This window comes from Acartia tonsa, chromosome 4, assembly GCF_053477335.1.
Source record: "Acartia tonsa isolate MP-2025a chromosome 4, ASM5347733v1, whole genome shotgun sequence".
Taxonomy (NCBI): Eukaryota; Metazoa; Arthropoda; class Copepoda; order Calanoida; family Acartiidae; genus Acartia; species Acartia tonsa.
Window position 1 is genome coordinate 8,369,098 of NC_137263.1, and position 18,269 is coordinate 8,387,366.

Sequence of the window (18,269 nt, forward strand, 5' to 3'; positions counted from 1 at the left end):
ACCGGATATCCGGCGTTTGAAATCAGCCGGATATCCGGTATCCGGCCAAAAAAGTATCCGGCCCAACCCTACTTTAAAAGAATAAAAAATAAGATGTAATTAGCAAAGAACAAGAACAAAGAATAAAGTTGAAAAGAAACAAGGATGACAACATCCATAAAAGCGAAGCACTGAAACGGTAGGACAAACGGACATTAACACCTGTATAGTGTCTGAACTGAATAATCAGAAAATAAAAGTATAAGAGTCGACGCAAAATTGTATGTAAATTTGTTGAAAAACTGCTTGATACAGGATAATGTTTATGGACATACTTACATTTTTAGGACTTGATTATAGAGTTGCTTCGCTTATAATATTGTTCTTTGTTGTCACAGGAATCAATATACCAAAAATCAGATCAAACAGATAATTAGTTTACATAAAAATTTGCTTTTAAAAAAGTAGAAAAATCAACATGTTTAAAATGGACGCACGGACATTCTGGTAATGATTATAGAGTTGCTACGCTTTCTAAATCGTACCTAACTACTACAGGAATCATCATGCAAAGTTTGAAATCGATAGGACAATTCTAACATGCCTAAATTAACGAATAAAAGCTATCTATCTCGGACGGACGGACGGACGTACGGACGGACGGACGGACCGACGTACGGACGGACCGACCCTAATTATAGAAAAGCTTCGCTTTTAATAAGCCTAAAATAAGGCTATAATATAAAGGAAGAAAAAACAAAACAAAATAGTTACAGTACTGAGGTAAATTCTTTAAAAAATTTGCCCCACTAAAATCAGTTTGACCCACTGAGAGTTGCTACGCTTTCTAAATCGTACCTAACTACTACAGGAATCATCATGCAAAGTTTGAAATCGATAGGACAATTCTAACATGCCTAAATTAACGAATAAAAGCTATCTATCTCGGACGGACGGACGGACGGACGGACGTACGGACGGACGGACGGACCGACGTACGGACGGACCGACCCTAATTATAGAAAAGCTTCGCTTTTAAAAACACATTACACATTCATCTCGTTAAACATGAGAGTTGGGAAAAAAAGTTATGAATAAGTGAAGCGAAGCTTAAAAATTAGACTGATAATCATTAGTTAATAAAAATGGATATGGTTTTGAGGGTCCTTGGACAAACGCAGAAGTGACAAACGTAGGAGGGGACAAACGTCGTACTTGACACTTAACCCAACTTAACCTATTTTAAACCATCGTATAGATTTTTAAAATGCTACATTCCTGCTAGGGCCTTGTTTGTATATTCATATCTTAACCTAACCTAACAAGTATGAATATATTTAATATTTTAGACACTCCTGCGTTTGTCCTGGAACCGATTTAGAAAGGCATATACTTTTAAATTGGCACTATGAGCAATACTAAGCCTTACCAATAAGTATGTATATGTACATTACATGTTGAAAAGTTTTGCTATAGGCAAAAAAATTCTACTCTTTATTGACTATTTTACAAAAGACATTTTACACATAAATTACTACTTAAAATGAAATTAAGTCTGGGTACAATTCTTTCATTTGCTATCTTTTTAATTAATTTACAACTAAATTCTTACACTTTACACATTAAGAAACATACAAAAAGCGAATCTAAGCAAAATAGATATTTCATTTCCACCTCATTTTTAACAAGGATAACAACATTGTAAAAGCTCTAAAACCAAGACGGTGGGACAAATGAACATCAACACTTGTAGAGTGTAAGAATTAAATCAGGAAAATAAAAAGGGGGAGGTAGGTTGTGCTAAAATTCCGTAAGGTGTGAGTTTTAAGGCTTAAAAACAATGATAGAACGATAATATTCAATAAATATGTGTATTCCTTATTGAATAGAACCATAGACACAAAAATTTACATGTTTATATTTAGTGAATATATTATCGTTCTACTACATTTTTTTTCAAAATCACACCTTTACGGAATTTTAGCGCAGCCTCCCCCCCCCCTTTATCTTTTTTAATCTAAACAAAATTGTAAATATTTGCCAATTGCTTTAATTCAATACAAGATATATGGACATATACGGATGAACTTACTGTCCTAGTTATAGAAAGATTTGCTTTTTACAAAATTAACAACAATAAAACAGGTTTTATTTGATTAACAATCAAATGCTTTGCTGAGTTCATTGTGTCTATAATAAAAACACGCGTACGGTAAAATATCATTAAAATCTAAATAAGGCATAAGGACATTGACTAAACTGGCAATCTTTTAGCAAATTGCCCCCTTTGTTGAATTTCGTAGAACATGTATCATAATAGTAAGTTCAATTGATTATTGATTATTGTTAGACTCAATTGGCATATAATAATAAAGACCAAACAAACTTTAAAATCACTGAATAAAGGTGGCCCCCTTGGTATCAAACAAGCAAAAATCACATTTAAAATCTGACTTTTACCTGATAAAACACTTGCTAAAACTTCCATATTATACATTTGGACACATTAAAAATGTAAAAAAAGCTTCGCATTAAAACATTCAAAAAAGATTTTTGAAAAATAAAACATGTTAAATAATTGAAAGAAACAATTTTATCTATTTCCTTTCCTTTTCTAATAAATTTGTGTCACAATGCAAATGAACAAAATATAAAAACAGGGGATTTATTCACTTAAAAAATACTACATTAAAATGAAAAATCTGTATAGAGTTTGGATATTTGTCTATTTATAAAGATTTGTTATTACACAAATAATCAATCTTAGGTTAATTATTCCATTCTTTCTTCTAAAAGTCTAATTCAAATAATCAGGATATCGCTTTTTTTGTATGTAAAAATTAACAAATACTACGATGTAATTTATAATTTAATGTGAATCAAGCTCCAAGATTCCATTTAAAATTTGCTAAATCTAGATTTCCTTTTTTCTTTAAAAAAAGGTAATATCTGTCAGGCCCCAGAGTTCATTCTATTATTTTAGTCCACAATCTCTTAATCAGAGCACAGTAATTTGTAATCCTTGTGCAAACAGTTAGGTGCACACCTTAAAAACAGTTAGGTGTACACCTTGAAACAGTTAGGTGTACACCTTAAAAACAGTTCGGTGCACACCCTAAAAAACAGTTAGGTGTACACCTTAAAAACAGTTAGGTGCACATCAAAATAAACAGTTAGGTGCACTGCACATAATTGTAAATAAATAGGTACAGTGTACACCCCAATATAAACAGTTGAGTGCATCAGTATGTTCTAAAAGTTATTAATTTAAAACTAGGGTTTATTTATCTTTTATATTTTTAAATAATAAAATATTTTCCTTTTCTAATGAATGCATTTTATTGTTTACAGATACCTAAGTTACAAACAAAGAGAAAACACAATAGAAATATTTGAGGTCATTTAAAAAGTTAAAAAGGAATTAAGTAGGAAAAGAATAAGAAAAGAAGATACAGCAATTAGCACATTCGACGACAAATTCTAACAATAGTCTTAAAATGCATACAGGAAGTATATAAAACATGTTTACCAGATCTATAAAGCTAAAGTAATTATAATCAAAATATGTCAGTTTGTACGATAGTCAGTCTTTCCAATCCAAGTCTTAGTTCTCTGAAACAGTAATACCCAAAAAGCTGTGTTTTAAGGACAGTTTCGTAGTTATGGATTAATATTATCCTTGAGACCCTTAAATAAACTCTCGGGGTTGGTGGGTTGTCTGTCAGACGTTTGTACAAGTTATCATGCATTTTTTTTAGTAAGATTTGGTTCAGAGATACATGACAATCAGACCTAATGATGTAACCTTTAGAGTTTATTTCAGTTACTATAGGCTTAAGCTTTTGTAGACTGTTATATCCTGCTAACACTAATGAGAGATGGAATATTCTATTCATTAGTATTTTCCAAACTTTAATTTGAAGAACTACAATAAAGTTATTAAATTTTAATACAATAACACTAACAACTCCCACATCCAATTAAAACAAACTTAGAAGTAATGGAAGATTAAAACAAATATAATCCTCTGAAATGTACAATTAAATTCGCTAACAACATGCATTTAAACAAAACTAAATGCACACGTTTAATTGGATAAAATCAATTTGTTTTCTAAATTTTATTATACCTATTCCACAGTAGATGTAACAAAGTATTTATTTTCTTATAGCGTAGCATACTTTAATTGTTCCTGTATGTCTACAGTTCTTAGGAATTGTTTAAAAAATGATAATGCATTTCTATACATAGTTGCCATTTTTTCAACAGCTAGAGACAACAACGCTCACGCGACATCTTAGCTGCCAATGTAACTGCAGAAGCAACACAAATATGAAATTATATAATTTTAAATATACTTATGCTTATTTTTATCGTATATTATTTTATTGTCTTTTTTATATTGGAAAATAAATCTACTACTACTACCACATATGTTTATACGTCATGGAATACATTTTTAAGAACAATTCTTTATTTAGCTGTTTTAAATGTTTTGGAAGTTAATTTTAGCTACTTTTATAGCAGTTTAAAACGATAAAAAATACAATACTTTTTCAACTAACTTAAAGAATGACATCATCTTTATTATGATAAAACATTTGTAAGCTTGTAAATTCAAATATTTTAATCTAAAGAAGATGCATAATATCTAAAATTGAGTAATGCTATTCAATGATTCTTTTTATTAACACAATGCACTTGCATGACATTTTTCTGGTCCCTAGGTAATCTATTTGGCTACAGGCGAAGCCTCTTGCCTTATTATGTAAAAAAAGAAGGTTTTTGTCTAAAGCTAAAGAGCTTGGAAAATCCTTGTCCTAATTGGTTGTACTTTTCAGGAAAGCTTTATAATTTTCTAAAAGTGGTCTAAGAATATTTTCCTGACCTCCATAGCACTCTCCAAGAGACTAGGGGCGAAGCAACTAATATAATTTAAACTAACATTGTTTTACTAGAATGTAAACATTTGAGAGATGGAAAGACTTTGTTAATAATGAGAGTTTATATTTGTATTCTAGGTATGCTTAACTTGAGATAATAATTCACTAATTAAGATAAAGTTTCCTCACTACATTGGAAAGTTACGAAAAAATATATATCAGAAAACTCTACCGGAAATATTTTCTACCATACCCATGACGTCCATGCTTTTATTTTTTTTTGTGGGGGCGGGTGGGTTGAGGTTTAGGGGATAATAATATCCCCCAAAACATGGCCGATTAGCATAAAACCTGACTTATAAAATGTTTTCATGAAAATTTTAGGATCATATGAAGGAAATGAAGTCATTCCTAAAAACTCTTAAAATTATAAGCAAAGGGGTAATTTCATGAAATGCATTTGAACTTAATTTAGTGAACCGCATATTTTTTCCTAGTTAATGAGGTTAACTACATTTATATAGCATATATTTGAAATAAATTCAATTTTCTACCACGTAGTTTTTAAAATATCAAGACTTAAATTGTCTTTTTGTGATATATGATTTTTAAAAAGACGATTTTCAAGTCTTGACATTTTAAAAACTACGTGGTAGAAAATTGAAATTCTTTCAAATTTATGCCATATAAATAAAGTTTAACCATTTAACAAGGATAAAATATGCGGTTCACTAAATTAAGTTCAAATGCATTTCGTGAAACTACCCCTTTACTTTTCAAGATATGAAATAAATTCTACTAGAATAGTTATTTCTCGTATCGTATTATAAACGGCTTTCCGCGGATATAGAATGTACAATTATAAGATTAAAACTAGTTTTTTTAGCCCCGAGGTGCTGAAGGCAACGGCTAAAAAAACTGGTTTTAATCTTATGATTGTACATTTTTATATTCGTATAAAACTGGATATAATACGATGCTAGACATGGTTTTTTCGTATGGATGAGAACCGGTTCCTATCCACCGGATTCGAATGAATACGAGAAAAGCATTTATGAAATTTTAAGTTTAATTTTAAAAAAAACTCAAATGAGTATTAAGTGTGTAATATGAACAAAACTAAAATATTAACACAAAACAATTTTTCTTTACAACTTTAATGATCCTCAAGTCAAAAGTAATAATTATCTCTAAAGCATTCATTTGTAAATTATACATTTTGAAAAAGTTGGGACAATTTTGGGTAGGTATGCTCTTTGTTAATGTCAGAAAAGAATGTAGATTGTGGCTATCTAACTTGAAATTAGAAATAAATCACAAAGTTTAAAACAAAATGGTTTGACTTAATCCTGGCTTTAGCTTTTTACAGGAAATTTTAGAATAATATTATTTTATAATTTCAGAACTTAGGATATTAATTTTAGTATAGACAAAATTGTATGTAAATTTGTTACAAAATGGCCTAAAACATGATATTGATAAGGATAAAATTACATTGTCAGGACTAAGGTAGAGAGATGCTTCCCTGGTAACAATGTACCTTGTATTATGAATAATTATTACAAAAATTACATAAATGGGGTATTCCTATCCAGTTTTTTGTTTAGGAATGAATTTTTTTTTATCCGAGGGAATAAATGATGGACCGATAGGTCATCACTTATTCATGATAATTAATGGATAATTATATCATGAACAAATTCAAAATCAACATGTTTTTTTTTTTATTTTAATGAACCTGCAAATTCAAATATTACCAGAAAATCGGCAGGTCGTTCAATATACTGTTTTATATCTAATTTGACGTGATATTACAGGCGTTGTTACTTTATAATTGTCAATACTCCTTTATCCAATTGGCAAGCTTCGCCTTTGTTGATGTTTTCATACTATTTTGTTCATAATATTATATTTTGCTAATCTATAAAAAGTACAGTTAGTAATGTATTTTATGATGTATGTGTACTTTATGTTTGACATTAATAAATACTGAAAGTATCATTTTGTATTTTTTTCTCATTAAATAATAAATTGTGCTTATATTATAGCTAAATAAGATATTTATAAGTGATTTTCTCCATGTCTCACCTCCATATGTGAAACCTGCGGAAAGTTATTAGTCCTTACAAGGACCTAACTTTAATAAACCTTGATAAATCCTAAAGTTACAAATATTATTTATGTTTTAATGGTGGAATTCATGTTTTAATAGTGATGTTTTTACCTTTTATATATGTACATAGACCTGAAAACTTATTTACAAGTTGGAATAGACAATATAAACTTTAAAATGTCTAAACAAAAGCTGTGTGAAATATAATCTAACACACAGAAAAATAATAATCGCATAGTTTAGATAATAACCAAGACAATTATGTTCAAAGTGACACAGCTGTAACTAGCTTACATAAAGTGATAGTAAAGAAAAAGTTATAATATTTGATATGGATTATTAAAAATTTAAGTTTTATCCAACCAAATTATACTTTTGTCTATTTTTATTCCTTTATGAAAGAAGGCGTATAGACATTACCTTTTCCACAAAATTTTCTGAATGATTTCTCGACATTTGTATGGCTTTTAAGTATGTGTCTCTTTAAAACGAAATCTTCACCTTTTTCAGCTTCGAATTTTCAATTTTTAGCTTTCAGAAAATAAATTGTATTTTAAAAGCATATTTTTTCGCACCCTTCAACAGAAGTCAATAAAAGAACTACCTATTATTCTACTTGTAGCTAAATGAAGGGATAATAAAAAAAATGTTTATTTTTGGAAAATATTTAAGCATGTTTTTAATTCATCTTAACTTTTATAATCAAGTGTATATTCTTTATGATAATTCTAATTCTATGATGACGTCCTTTAATACGATAATAGTTTCAAATATATCTAAAAATGAAAAAAAAGCAAAAATTCAGTTAAACTATTTTAAAGCTTTTGTTAAATGGGTAAAAATTTAGAGAAGAAAACTTTAAATAAATCATTATGTTTAAACATTCCACTCACTAAAGTGACATTAATTCTTTTAACAAACAAAAAAGTAATAAATTCTACTTTAATAAAATAAATACCTATTTAATAAATTTAAGATTTGATATAAACTTTAAACTGATGAAATGAACATGTTTACCTTTGATAACATTTCCCAAGATAGTATCATCAAAATTTTCCATAAATCACTTTATTTAGATTGTCAACTTTGCGATAATCTTATCACTATTAAGATAAAACTAAATAAATAATCTTTAGCTTTTTCTCCATAAATTAAAACTTTATGGACACAAGTATTAATAAGAATTGTGCCTGTGTTAGTATCCACCTATACTAATACCCACTCATTTTAACATGAAAATTAGGCATCTAGACACAAGGGAGAGGGGGGGGGGGGGGAGGTGTGAGACAAGTTGTGTTGTGACTAGAATTAGTTAATTTTCTACAGAGGTATTATTTCGTTAACACAATTATTTGGGGTACAGGTCAAGTCAACCGTCCGACTGAGAATCTGTCTATTTTCTTATTATCGTGCATTACACAGAGGTGCAGAGAGAGAGAGAGAATGAGAAGGAAAAATCAGGGAAATTATGGAAGAAAGAGGGGCGGGATATGAGGAAAACAAAGGGGTTACATACTCCAAGCAATTGTAGTTTTAACATTGAGATGACACTGTGGCAGGCAGCAGGGGAGGACGGGGTAAGGGAGTTGCAATAGGCCCGTCTGACGCCACTATGTTACCCTCACATCATCTTTACCTTCCCAGATCCCGGCCTCTATACATCATATCTCCGACCTCATCTCCCCAACTTCTCTTAATTCTATATCTGTGTGTGTATGGACAACATGAGTGTTCCTAACTGTGTATGACTCTCTTGTATCCCTTCATTGTTCCTGCCCTGTTAACCTCTATGAAAATCTGTTCTATCGTACAAGTATATGAAGCATCCATGCCTCTCTGCTAACTGTACAAAAACACAAAAGAAACCAATCCCCTTCCACCTTCATCTCTGGTTCGTCCTTTCTTCCCCTTCTTTTTTTGAACCATCTCTTTTATAACTTAAGTGATGTAGATTTTCCCATTTTCAGACAATTTTCTGGATATGTTCAATGTTCATGGATTGTCAAACATACCTTTCAATTAAATTAATACATCATACCACCACAATGAATGTTCTTGAACAAAACATACAATATATAATATACTTATAATGTAAACTTTTTAAAGAATATTTAATGAATTCTTGTTGTTAAAAAAAGATAATTTAGAGAAACATGATTGATTACAGGTGTTTTAGTAAATGTTAAGTCTCACTAATAGCATAATTCCCCCACTCTGAAGTTAGCTCATAAACAACAAGTAAAATATATTAGAGCAATGAACAAGTTATTGTTCTCTAGATGTTTTAACAGCTCAATATTTAAAATCACACTTCTGTGTAGGTGCTACAAAAAAAAGAGTATATTTTAATAGTGCAATATTGAGAAACAAACTTATGGGTAGGTGCTACAAGAAAAAAAGGATAATTAACATTTCAATTTTCAAAATCATACTTATTGAAAAGAGGTCAAATGGGCGTTTAAATTTTTTTAATTTAATCTAATTTTGACAAACTTAATCATTTTAAAGAAGATTTTGGTAATAAAAATGAAAAAAAAATATTGTAGAATTTAAACTTTCAGCCGTATTAAAAACAATAAATTAAAACTCTTGATTAGGTAAATTTCATAATAAATTATAATATTTTGTATCACACCTTCCTCCATCCCCATGAAAATAACACAGACTCCCAAAGTTACTACAAATGTGAATAATATTGAAGTAAAGCTACCCTGCAAGGTATTGTGTCTGTGTGTCTTTGATGCCAGAGAAGGCTTTCCTCCCCTTACCTTATCTATCACTTACGTTCTCTAACAATATTTTTCATTCTCAAATTTTTGCATCACATTAAAAAAATATTATAGTAAAGAGGTGAATATTTACCCAATCTAATTTTTACTTTATGAGTATGACTCTTCTGTATCACTTCAAACAGCATTTCTACTATTTGAAGAAATCATATAATATATTTATATTATATAAAAAAAAACATGAGTTCTCCAGGTTATTGCAGAATCTTAAACTCACTTCTATCACTCACTATCTCTATTTAAAGCATTTTTTGGCTAATATGAAACAATTTGCGAATTATAAAAATATAGCGGAAGCTATGGGACACTGTGAATAATACCTGCGCATATTTCGCTAACATATCAGAAGGATATCTTCTTTATACATACACTTTACATTAAGATCAGCTAAGGCCACAAAAAAAAGAACCAGACTGACCAGGAAAAAAGATCAAACACAAAAACATCCAACAAGATTTTGATAAAGCCAAGATTTCTAATCCCATTTAAAATCAAAGATAAAAAAAAAATTTAATGCAATCGTTATAATAAAAAATATAGTAAAATATTCAACAAAACATAAATTTCTTGTTGAATGGAATAGTTTGAGATTTAAAAAGTGTCATACTGAAAAAATTATCAAGATTATGTGTAAATATAGAACAAAATAGTCTTGTTATATCTAAAAAAAATAGCAAAAATATCACCACATTAATATATGTTAATAACCATTGTCCTCTAGTGAATTTTTTTTTATCAAGCCTTTTTTAATTTCCAAATTTGTGTGCAGTTTTTGTTGCTCTCAATACTTACTTTCCAAACACAGAACAAAAATATTTTTTGTATATTTTGGTGTAATGTTAGCTTTATCATATGACAAAATTTTTTAGAAACATGACACCTGTACTGTTTATGGTTGGCTAATTCAGAAACAATAACTTTGTTATATACTAGCTGCTTCGCCCCTAGCCTCTAGGGGCTTTTTTCCTGAAGGTTCAGAGATGGGTTTTTAAAAGATGCCGCGTTTTTTCTCGACATTTTTTACGCTATGAATAACAAGCTCGGCATTCGCGAAATCTAAACAGAGTATACAACTTAAGAATTAAAAATTTTAAAATTATTATTTTAGCCATTTGTATAATGTCTAATATAGTAAATAAGTAAATATTTATTGCATCTCGAATTGAAGCCAGTTTATATGGTAGTGTTTGTACCCAGCTTAAACTAACGAAGAAATAACGAAACCTATACCTACGCGTTTTCAGCTGTCGATGGGGGGCAACACATAGTAGAATTGACAACCTTTCCAAAATATCATTTTAAATTTATTTCGCTTGTTGGCTTTACATAAAAATAATCTCTTAACATTAACGTTAATTATAGGAAAAAAGCTTTATTTTACAGCACAAAATTCCGGTCATACGATAAACATGAATTCTTGACAGGAAAATTTTACACTTCATTCAAGGAAACATATTCTCTGTAGGAATTGAAGCAATTTTACATTATTATTTCCTATTCAACCTTATACAAACCTACAATGACACAAAACACACACACGCACACTTTTAGCATATACAATTTCAATTGGCCGTATTACGAGACACTTTTTTAGCAGGGAGAACAGTTTCTAACAATTTGATTTTTTAACTTAGGTGATATTAAAAGAAGTTGTTTATGCAAAAAAATAATACCTTTGCTTGTTTGAAGACATGTAAAATAATTTTTTGGCAATTGCTTTTGGAGAAAAAAAAATGTCTACAAAATGATGACAAAAAGACTTCATAATATATGAAACCTTATCTGATGAGGGAATAAATGAAAGCTAACGTTAGGAAATTCAATAAACAATTCAAAGATGCAAATTTTGTCACAAATGTTGAAATAGAATTTTTCGCTAGATTTATCATAAAATGCAGAAACTATAAATTAAATGTATGAAAATTTTCATATCATAATTTAGCTAAAACAGGCTGTCAAAGTTTATCTTAAATACTGGTTACAGCCCGCAGTTAAGAATGGTAAGTATTCAATCATTTATTTTAATTCTTTGACGAAAACAGTCCAGAAAATCCCCAAATGGTTAGGCTGTACTAATTAAGAAAAAGGATCGAAAATAGGTTTAGTTTGAGTCTGTTTGCGGTCAAATCACCACAGAACGAGTGAATATGTATACACACAATACAATTATTTCATCTTTTAGCAAAAAAAATTATTTTAAATAAATTGAGTAACATTTTCCTTAAAATTGTTAAAAGGCTAATAAAGATAAGGGATAAAAAGTGCCATGTTTACAAAGCGGACTAAAATAGTTCAACACCTTGCAGCTAAATTTTAAAATTGACAATTTCATACTTGAAAGCAAATTCTTTTCTCTGTGTGTTCCTCATATTAAATACTTTCAAATTCTTTTAAATATTTTCAACAGAAACTAAAATAATAATAATACAAGCTAATAGCTATTCTAGTAAATTCCAGAATATTTAAGAAGGTTAATTTTATATTTTTAGATATCCTACTATATAAAGTAGTAAGCGCTTTTTTGACTGAAGCTTAAGATTTCAACAACTACAGAATCGAAGACGTTTTCTAATTTAGGAGAGCTTCACATAGGTCTCTGGATGGTTTCAGACTATTCTTTTATTTTTATATTTAGGTTTTTAAGTGACCTTAGGCTTTTTTTTCTTTCCCCTCACTATCCCATCAAATACAAGGACCCTAGATGTTAGTGGCGAGACCTCTAAAGAATAAAATGTTAAAGTAATCCAGTAATTCTTTAATAGAGCAGAGCTTACAATAAGAATATGTGGACACAGTAACATCAAAATATACATTCTAAAAAAAAATAGTTTACATGAAAAATTCCAATAAAACTCTGCTTAATTTCACACAACCTCCTATTAGGAGACAATTATTTTAGAGGTCCTCAGGGCCATATATAAACAAAATCTAATTGGTGGAAAAGGTATAAAACGTTTATCTTTATTACCAAAACGTAGATATGACGTTTTTGATGAGCAACTTGTGTCTATAGTTGTCCCTGTTTAAGTAAAAAAAGTAAAGGAAAAGATTAAATAAATTGCAAGACAAATAAAACTTGACACAGGCATGCATTTAATAAACAAGGAATAGGGGAGATTAGACAAAATTTGGATCTACTGCAGTTCACGGTAAAATATTGCTGGTAACGAATATTGCCAAAAATCTATGCATTTAAAAGGCTGCTAGCTGCCAAACGGCTGAACGTACAGATCATACCCGCACACCATTTTAAGCGGTATAAGAAGGCCTACAAATAATCTGAAATAGCCAAGATCCAATGATGCACAGGGAAAGCTTCACTGAAGAATAAACGCGTAAAATAGGCCTTTTTCGCGCATTTCTCTGTACTGCGAGATAATTATGCATTATTGATTTATCGCTATTCCAGATTATTTATAGGCCTTCTTATGCCGCTTAAAACAGTGTCCGGGCATGATCTGTACGTTCAGGCGTTTGGCAGCTAGCAGCCTTTAAAATTCATAGATTTTTGGCAATATTCGTAACCAGCAATATTTTACCGTGAACTGCAGTAGCTCCCAAAATTTCACAATATTAATCTTTCAATTCCGCAATTCATTTACATCTAACCTTGAAAAGGAAACAAGTTGTCATTAAAATCTCTAGAACTGCGTACCATAGAGATGATGAATGGACAATTAAAAGGTAAATCTCCCAAATTTTTTGGATAATTAATTTTTCCATTGGTGCCTTGTAATATTGAGACAAGCGAAATCAACTCCCCCCCCCCCCCAAAAAAAAAATAAAATAAAAAAACCTTATTTGCATCCTTTTTAAAGCAATATTTATGTTTTAAAACTTAAAATTTAGATGTAAGTAATTTTATGTGAACTTCTATGTATGAGAAAAAGAAATTTTTTAAAAAGAAGTTTGAATTTTTTTTTTGTTTCATCTGACTATAAGCTGATTCAGCAAAATTATTATATCAAATCTTTGGATTTAAACCAAAATTATTGGTTTCACCATATTAGATCTTTTTATAGATATATAAAAATTAATTACGAATAGTAATCGATTTCCAAAACGTATAATATTTACTGCCGCAAAAGGTTTGATCAATAACAATATGCTAATACATTTATGAATATTTATTTTAAATTATGAGAAAAAAAAGTTTTTTAAAAAGACAAAACGTTTCGTTAATTATTACATATTGTATAACATTTCTATACTTAAATATCTTATCTGCATGAAAGTTAAGATTACCATGTAATAATTGAACCTATAAATTAAATTATTTTTGAATTTTAGAGTTAGCAATTTGTATAAACCAAAAATATTATTGATTCTATGTGTTAGGCTAGCTGTAATAAATACAAAATTACCAAAAAGAATAATAAAATTATTTAAAAGTCTAGTAAATGATTGTTGAGTTATTATTTACCTCTTATTCATAGTAATGATCTTATTTAGAAAGAGAAAACTGCTCGACTAATCGAGTTTAGAATATTTAGAATATTTGTATTCTAAGGTAATGTGGGTAAAGCAAAGGAATTTACTAATTACACAAAATATTACTTTTAACTCAATAATACTCAGTCAATCTTATACAATTAAATAATATGAACATTTTCAATAGTTTCAAAAACCTATTTTACATTTTGATGGAAAAATGATAATAACATTTTATTTATATGATAAAATTCGGAAACTTTTGACGATTACAATATTTTTTTTTAAAGGTGGGTTAAATAAGAAGTTAGGTAGGACTACCTTTCCCCCTTTTCAATCCATAAGATTTAAACCCCCTGACAAATGTTGGTGCACGACACGTAACTCAATAATATGAACAGGCAAAGGACGCCAAATTTAAGGGGGGGGGGGCCCCCCGGGGGGAGACCCCTTCCCCAAATTGTTACCCTTCTTTCCAACATAAATATTATAAAAACTTTTGACATCTTTGAAGCTGGCACATATGGCTGATGAAAACAACAGAACCTTACCTGTCATGAACAAATTCTATTTTTGCAGCAAGGTTTGATACCACAGGACTTGATTCTGGGCTTCTCATCTAAATCATATTATAATCAAGACCATGCACAGAGATAAATGATCGTAAGTTTCATTAATTCAAAAATGTAAAAACTGAAAATGCTTGTGAGTTTAAAACTTGTTTTAAAGGTAAATGCTTAAAAGTATGAAAATCCAAGTTCTGAATTCTCAGAGATCTAAAGGGATATGGCAATTCTATCAATTAATGATATATTAATGTACACTTCAAATTACAATGATAAAAATAGCCCCTTATGTAGATTAAAACTATTTATTGAAAAGTTTGAAGACGATATGGTTTGTGCAACCCAATTTAGATTTAATAAATTAGTCCAAATTTTTTAAGCCCACGCATTAGATATTATTTATAAAAACTTTGGGTACCATATATTTACTTACAGCATCAATGTCTCCTACCTGTCTGTAGATACTGCAATAAAGAATAATATTTACAAAACATGACCAAAAACTTTTTTAAAAATTTTCCAAGTTAACCTGCAAGGCATCAAAGTCCATATCTGTTTGTGAGAGTCTTGATCTTTCCAGGGAGAGGCTGCCTTCCAGATCCTGAAACAATTAACAATTTTCAATTGACGCGATAGGGCACTAACAAATGAATCTGGTCTATTTCACGATAAAATATTCCTGAGATCGCTTCAGACTTTTTGAGAAAATCGATCACATCTGATACTTAAACATGGAGGGTGCCCCTCCCCCAATTCCCTTGATTCTTTAAAATCCAAAGAAGCTTGATGATTAAGGGTTAAAAAATGAAGTACAGTAAAAATAGTAATCAAATAATTGTTATAAAGAGTTTTTTTCAGTGTTTCGGAGCCGGAGCCGGGAGCAGCAACATTTTTGGTGGAGCCGGAGCCGTATTTTTCGTTAAAAACGGCCCCGGCTCTAGATTAGCTAAAAATGATTTTTTTAACTAATATAATTTGGCAACGGTCTATTTCCATATAATAAACTGAAAAACTATTGTTACTTAACAAATAGACACACATCCTTCTACTTTTATATAGCTTTAATCAAATAAAAGCAAAATATTTTATACCTATTATTTATTTTAATTTATCAAATTCAATAATGAACAAAAATTGATATATTAATTTTAAGGTAGGAGCCGGAGCTGGAGCCAGAGCAGGAGCCGGAGCAGGAGCCGGAGCCGTATTTCCAGATACGGCTCCACGGAGCCGGAGCCGCATCAAAATGAAACGGCTCCGACACCAAGGTTTTTTTTGTAGATATTTGTTAAAATTCAATTAACAAGGCAAATTTCATGATTCTTTAGTATCTGTTAGTTGCAGTCAAACGTACAAACATATAGCTGTAGAGAAGTTGCGCTACTAAAAATGAATCTCTTAACATAATTAAGAAATATTTGTTATTCATGGAAGGATGATTCTGAACCTTGGAATTTAATATTCAATTGATAACTAAATAAATGCCGGGTGTTTAATCTGTTTGATCATTGAATAGACATAGTATACATAAGATGGTCAAATTCGTCAAACTTAAAAAAGAAACCCAGCAGACACCTTTGTTTATATGTAATATTTATACGATCAATTTAAGTAATACGAGCGACGAAATTTTTCAACGATATAATTTCTATAATGCTAAGTTAATCCTAAGAAATTCAACTATTCATGGGTAACTTAAAAATGTTTTATCATGCTTCACATTTTACAAGGCAAGAAATTTTAGCACGATTTAATTTACCCATAAAAAAACTTTATCCTAAGAAATGCAACTATTTATAGCTGACTCATGTTATGGGAACGAAATGTAATAATTACACCAGTTCGTTCCAAAATCTGTTCTAAGTGGAATCAATAACAAGGCCGGATTAGTTTTCTACTGTTATCCTATTGATTGAATTAAAAAGTGTGTCTCTAGATTATCTCTATTATAAACATTTCAAGAATACAGAGCTGGATCTTTAAATCATTTTAGTGGTGAGCCAGATCGGGGTGAGCCGAATTTCAGCCAATCACAGCGCGGCATTACATAAAATGCTGTGCTCTCATTAGTGGAAAGTTGGCTCACCCCGATCTGGCTAACCACTAAAATGATTTTAAAATCCAGCTCAGGGATAGGTAAATTACTTTTTACATTTACCAACCATCGCAAAAATATTTGATTTTTACCAAAAATAAGTCATTTTAAGTTCAAATAAGGAAAAAATCCTCCTTTAACTTTTATACTAGGAGAGACGAGTAACCCTAAGAAAGCTATACAACCTAATCTTTACAAAGCGATTTATTATGTGTCTTTTACAAACATAAAATAGTAGGAAACCTTTTTTTTATATTTTCACTATAGCATACCAAGGAGATAAATTAGATTTAGAATAATATCAATTAAGAGTGGTAATTTATGAAGTAAAAAAAGATAAACGACATCTAATGATGTCTGCTAAGTACCTTTTTTATAAAAAAAAAACATTAATGATTTTTAATCATTAAAATTTCTCAGACTATTAATAGTTATTTCTCGTATCGTATTATAAACGGCTTTCCGCGGATATAGAATGTACAATTATAAGATTAAAACTAGTTTTTTTAGCCCCGAGGTGCCGGAGGCACCGGCTAAAAAAACTGGTTTTAATCTTATGATTGTACATTTCTATATTCGTAGAAAAATGGATATAATACGATGCTAGACATAGTTTTTTCGTATGGATGAGAACCGGTTCCTATCCACCGGATTCGAATGAATACGAGAAAACATATTTACATCACAGTATAGAATTAAAATAATAATGGAATCAGCAAAAAAAGGAGAGGTCTCATTTTTGTCAAATGTCGTAATAGACATATAGGATTAAATTGAGATTCAAATCCCTCAAAATAAAAGAGCTCGATATAAACTCAGTCAGTATTTATTTATTGGGAAATAATAATCTTCTATTCTCATAAGTAAAAATGTTTGTTTAGAAAGTCTACATTGAAGTGCCTAGTTGAGTTTAGAATCACCACCCCCCCCATAATGAAATAAATGGAACATGAGGGGGAGTAATTTATCTTTTTGTTTTGTTCATTACTTTAGGTCGGGTTAAGTAAAGGTTACAACGTACAGGGTAGTCCCGCAGGATTAGGGCACTTACTGAATGTTTAGGCCCCGCTGGGTTAGAGCAACTCACAGGGGTGACAAAATTACGACAAGCTGGCAAAAAGATCCCACCTTAAATTCAATTTTCCTTATACAATAATCAAAATTTTTTTACATGTTTTTACAATCACTGATTTATTTCTTATGTATCTTACGTACTTCAAGCTTAAATAAATCAGAGATTATTTGAAAGTCAAGGATATTGTAAATATTCAATATGCGTTAATGTACATAGTATATGTTTTCAGTTGGGAACATGAACACTTTTTTATGGCGGAAAATGATATTTTCTGATGAAAATCAACATAGGCACTACAATGAATTCACTTACATTGCAATTCTTACTGTTTTTTTAGT

The 18,269-nt window shown here is 30.0% G+C and overlaps 1 protein-coding gene across 5 annotated transcripts in view; it reads right to left on the minus strand.

The window, feature by feature from the left end:
- Positions 1–18,269, minus strand: part of LOC145315914 (dystrophin-like) — a 128,066-nt gene that overhangs the window by 79,357 nt on the left and 30,440 nt on the right. For all 5 annotated transcript variants that reach the window (XR_013878192.1, XR_013878190.1, XM_080156057.1 and 2 more), the window contains exons 13-14: positions 15,291–15,362; positions 14,747–14,814 (exon numbers count right to left, since the gene is read on the minus strand). Coding sequence is in view for 3 of the 5 variants with exons in the window: in XM_080156057.1 (XP_080012183.1) it covers positions 14,747–14,814; positions 15,291–15,362 (140 nt within the window). In the remaining 2 variants the exon portion in view is untranslated. The remainder of the gene's footprint in view (positions 1–14,746; positions 14,815–15,290; positions 15,363–18,269) is intronic.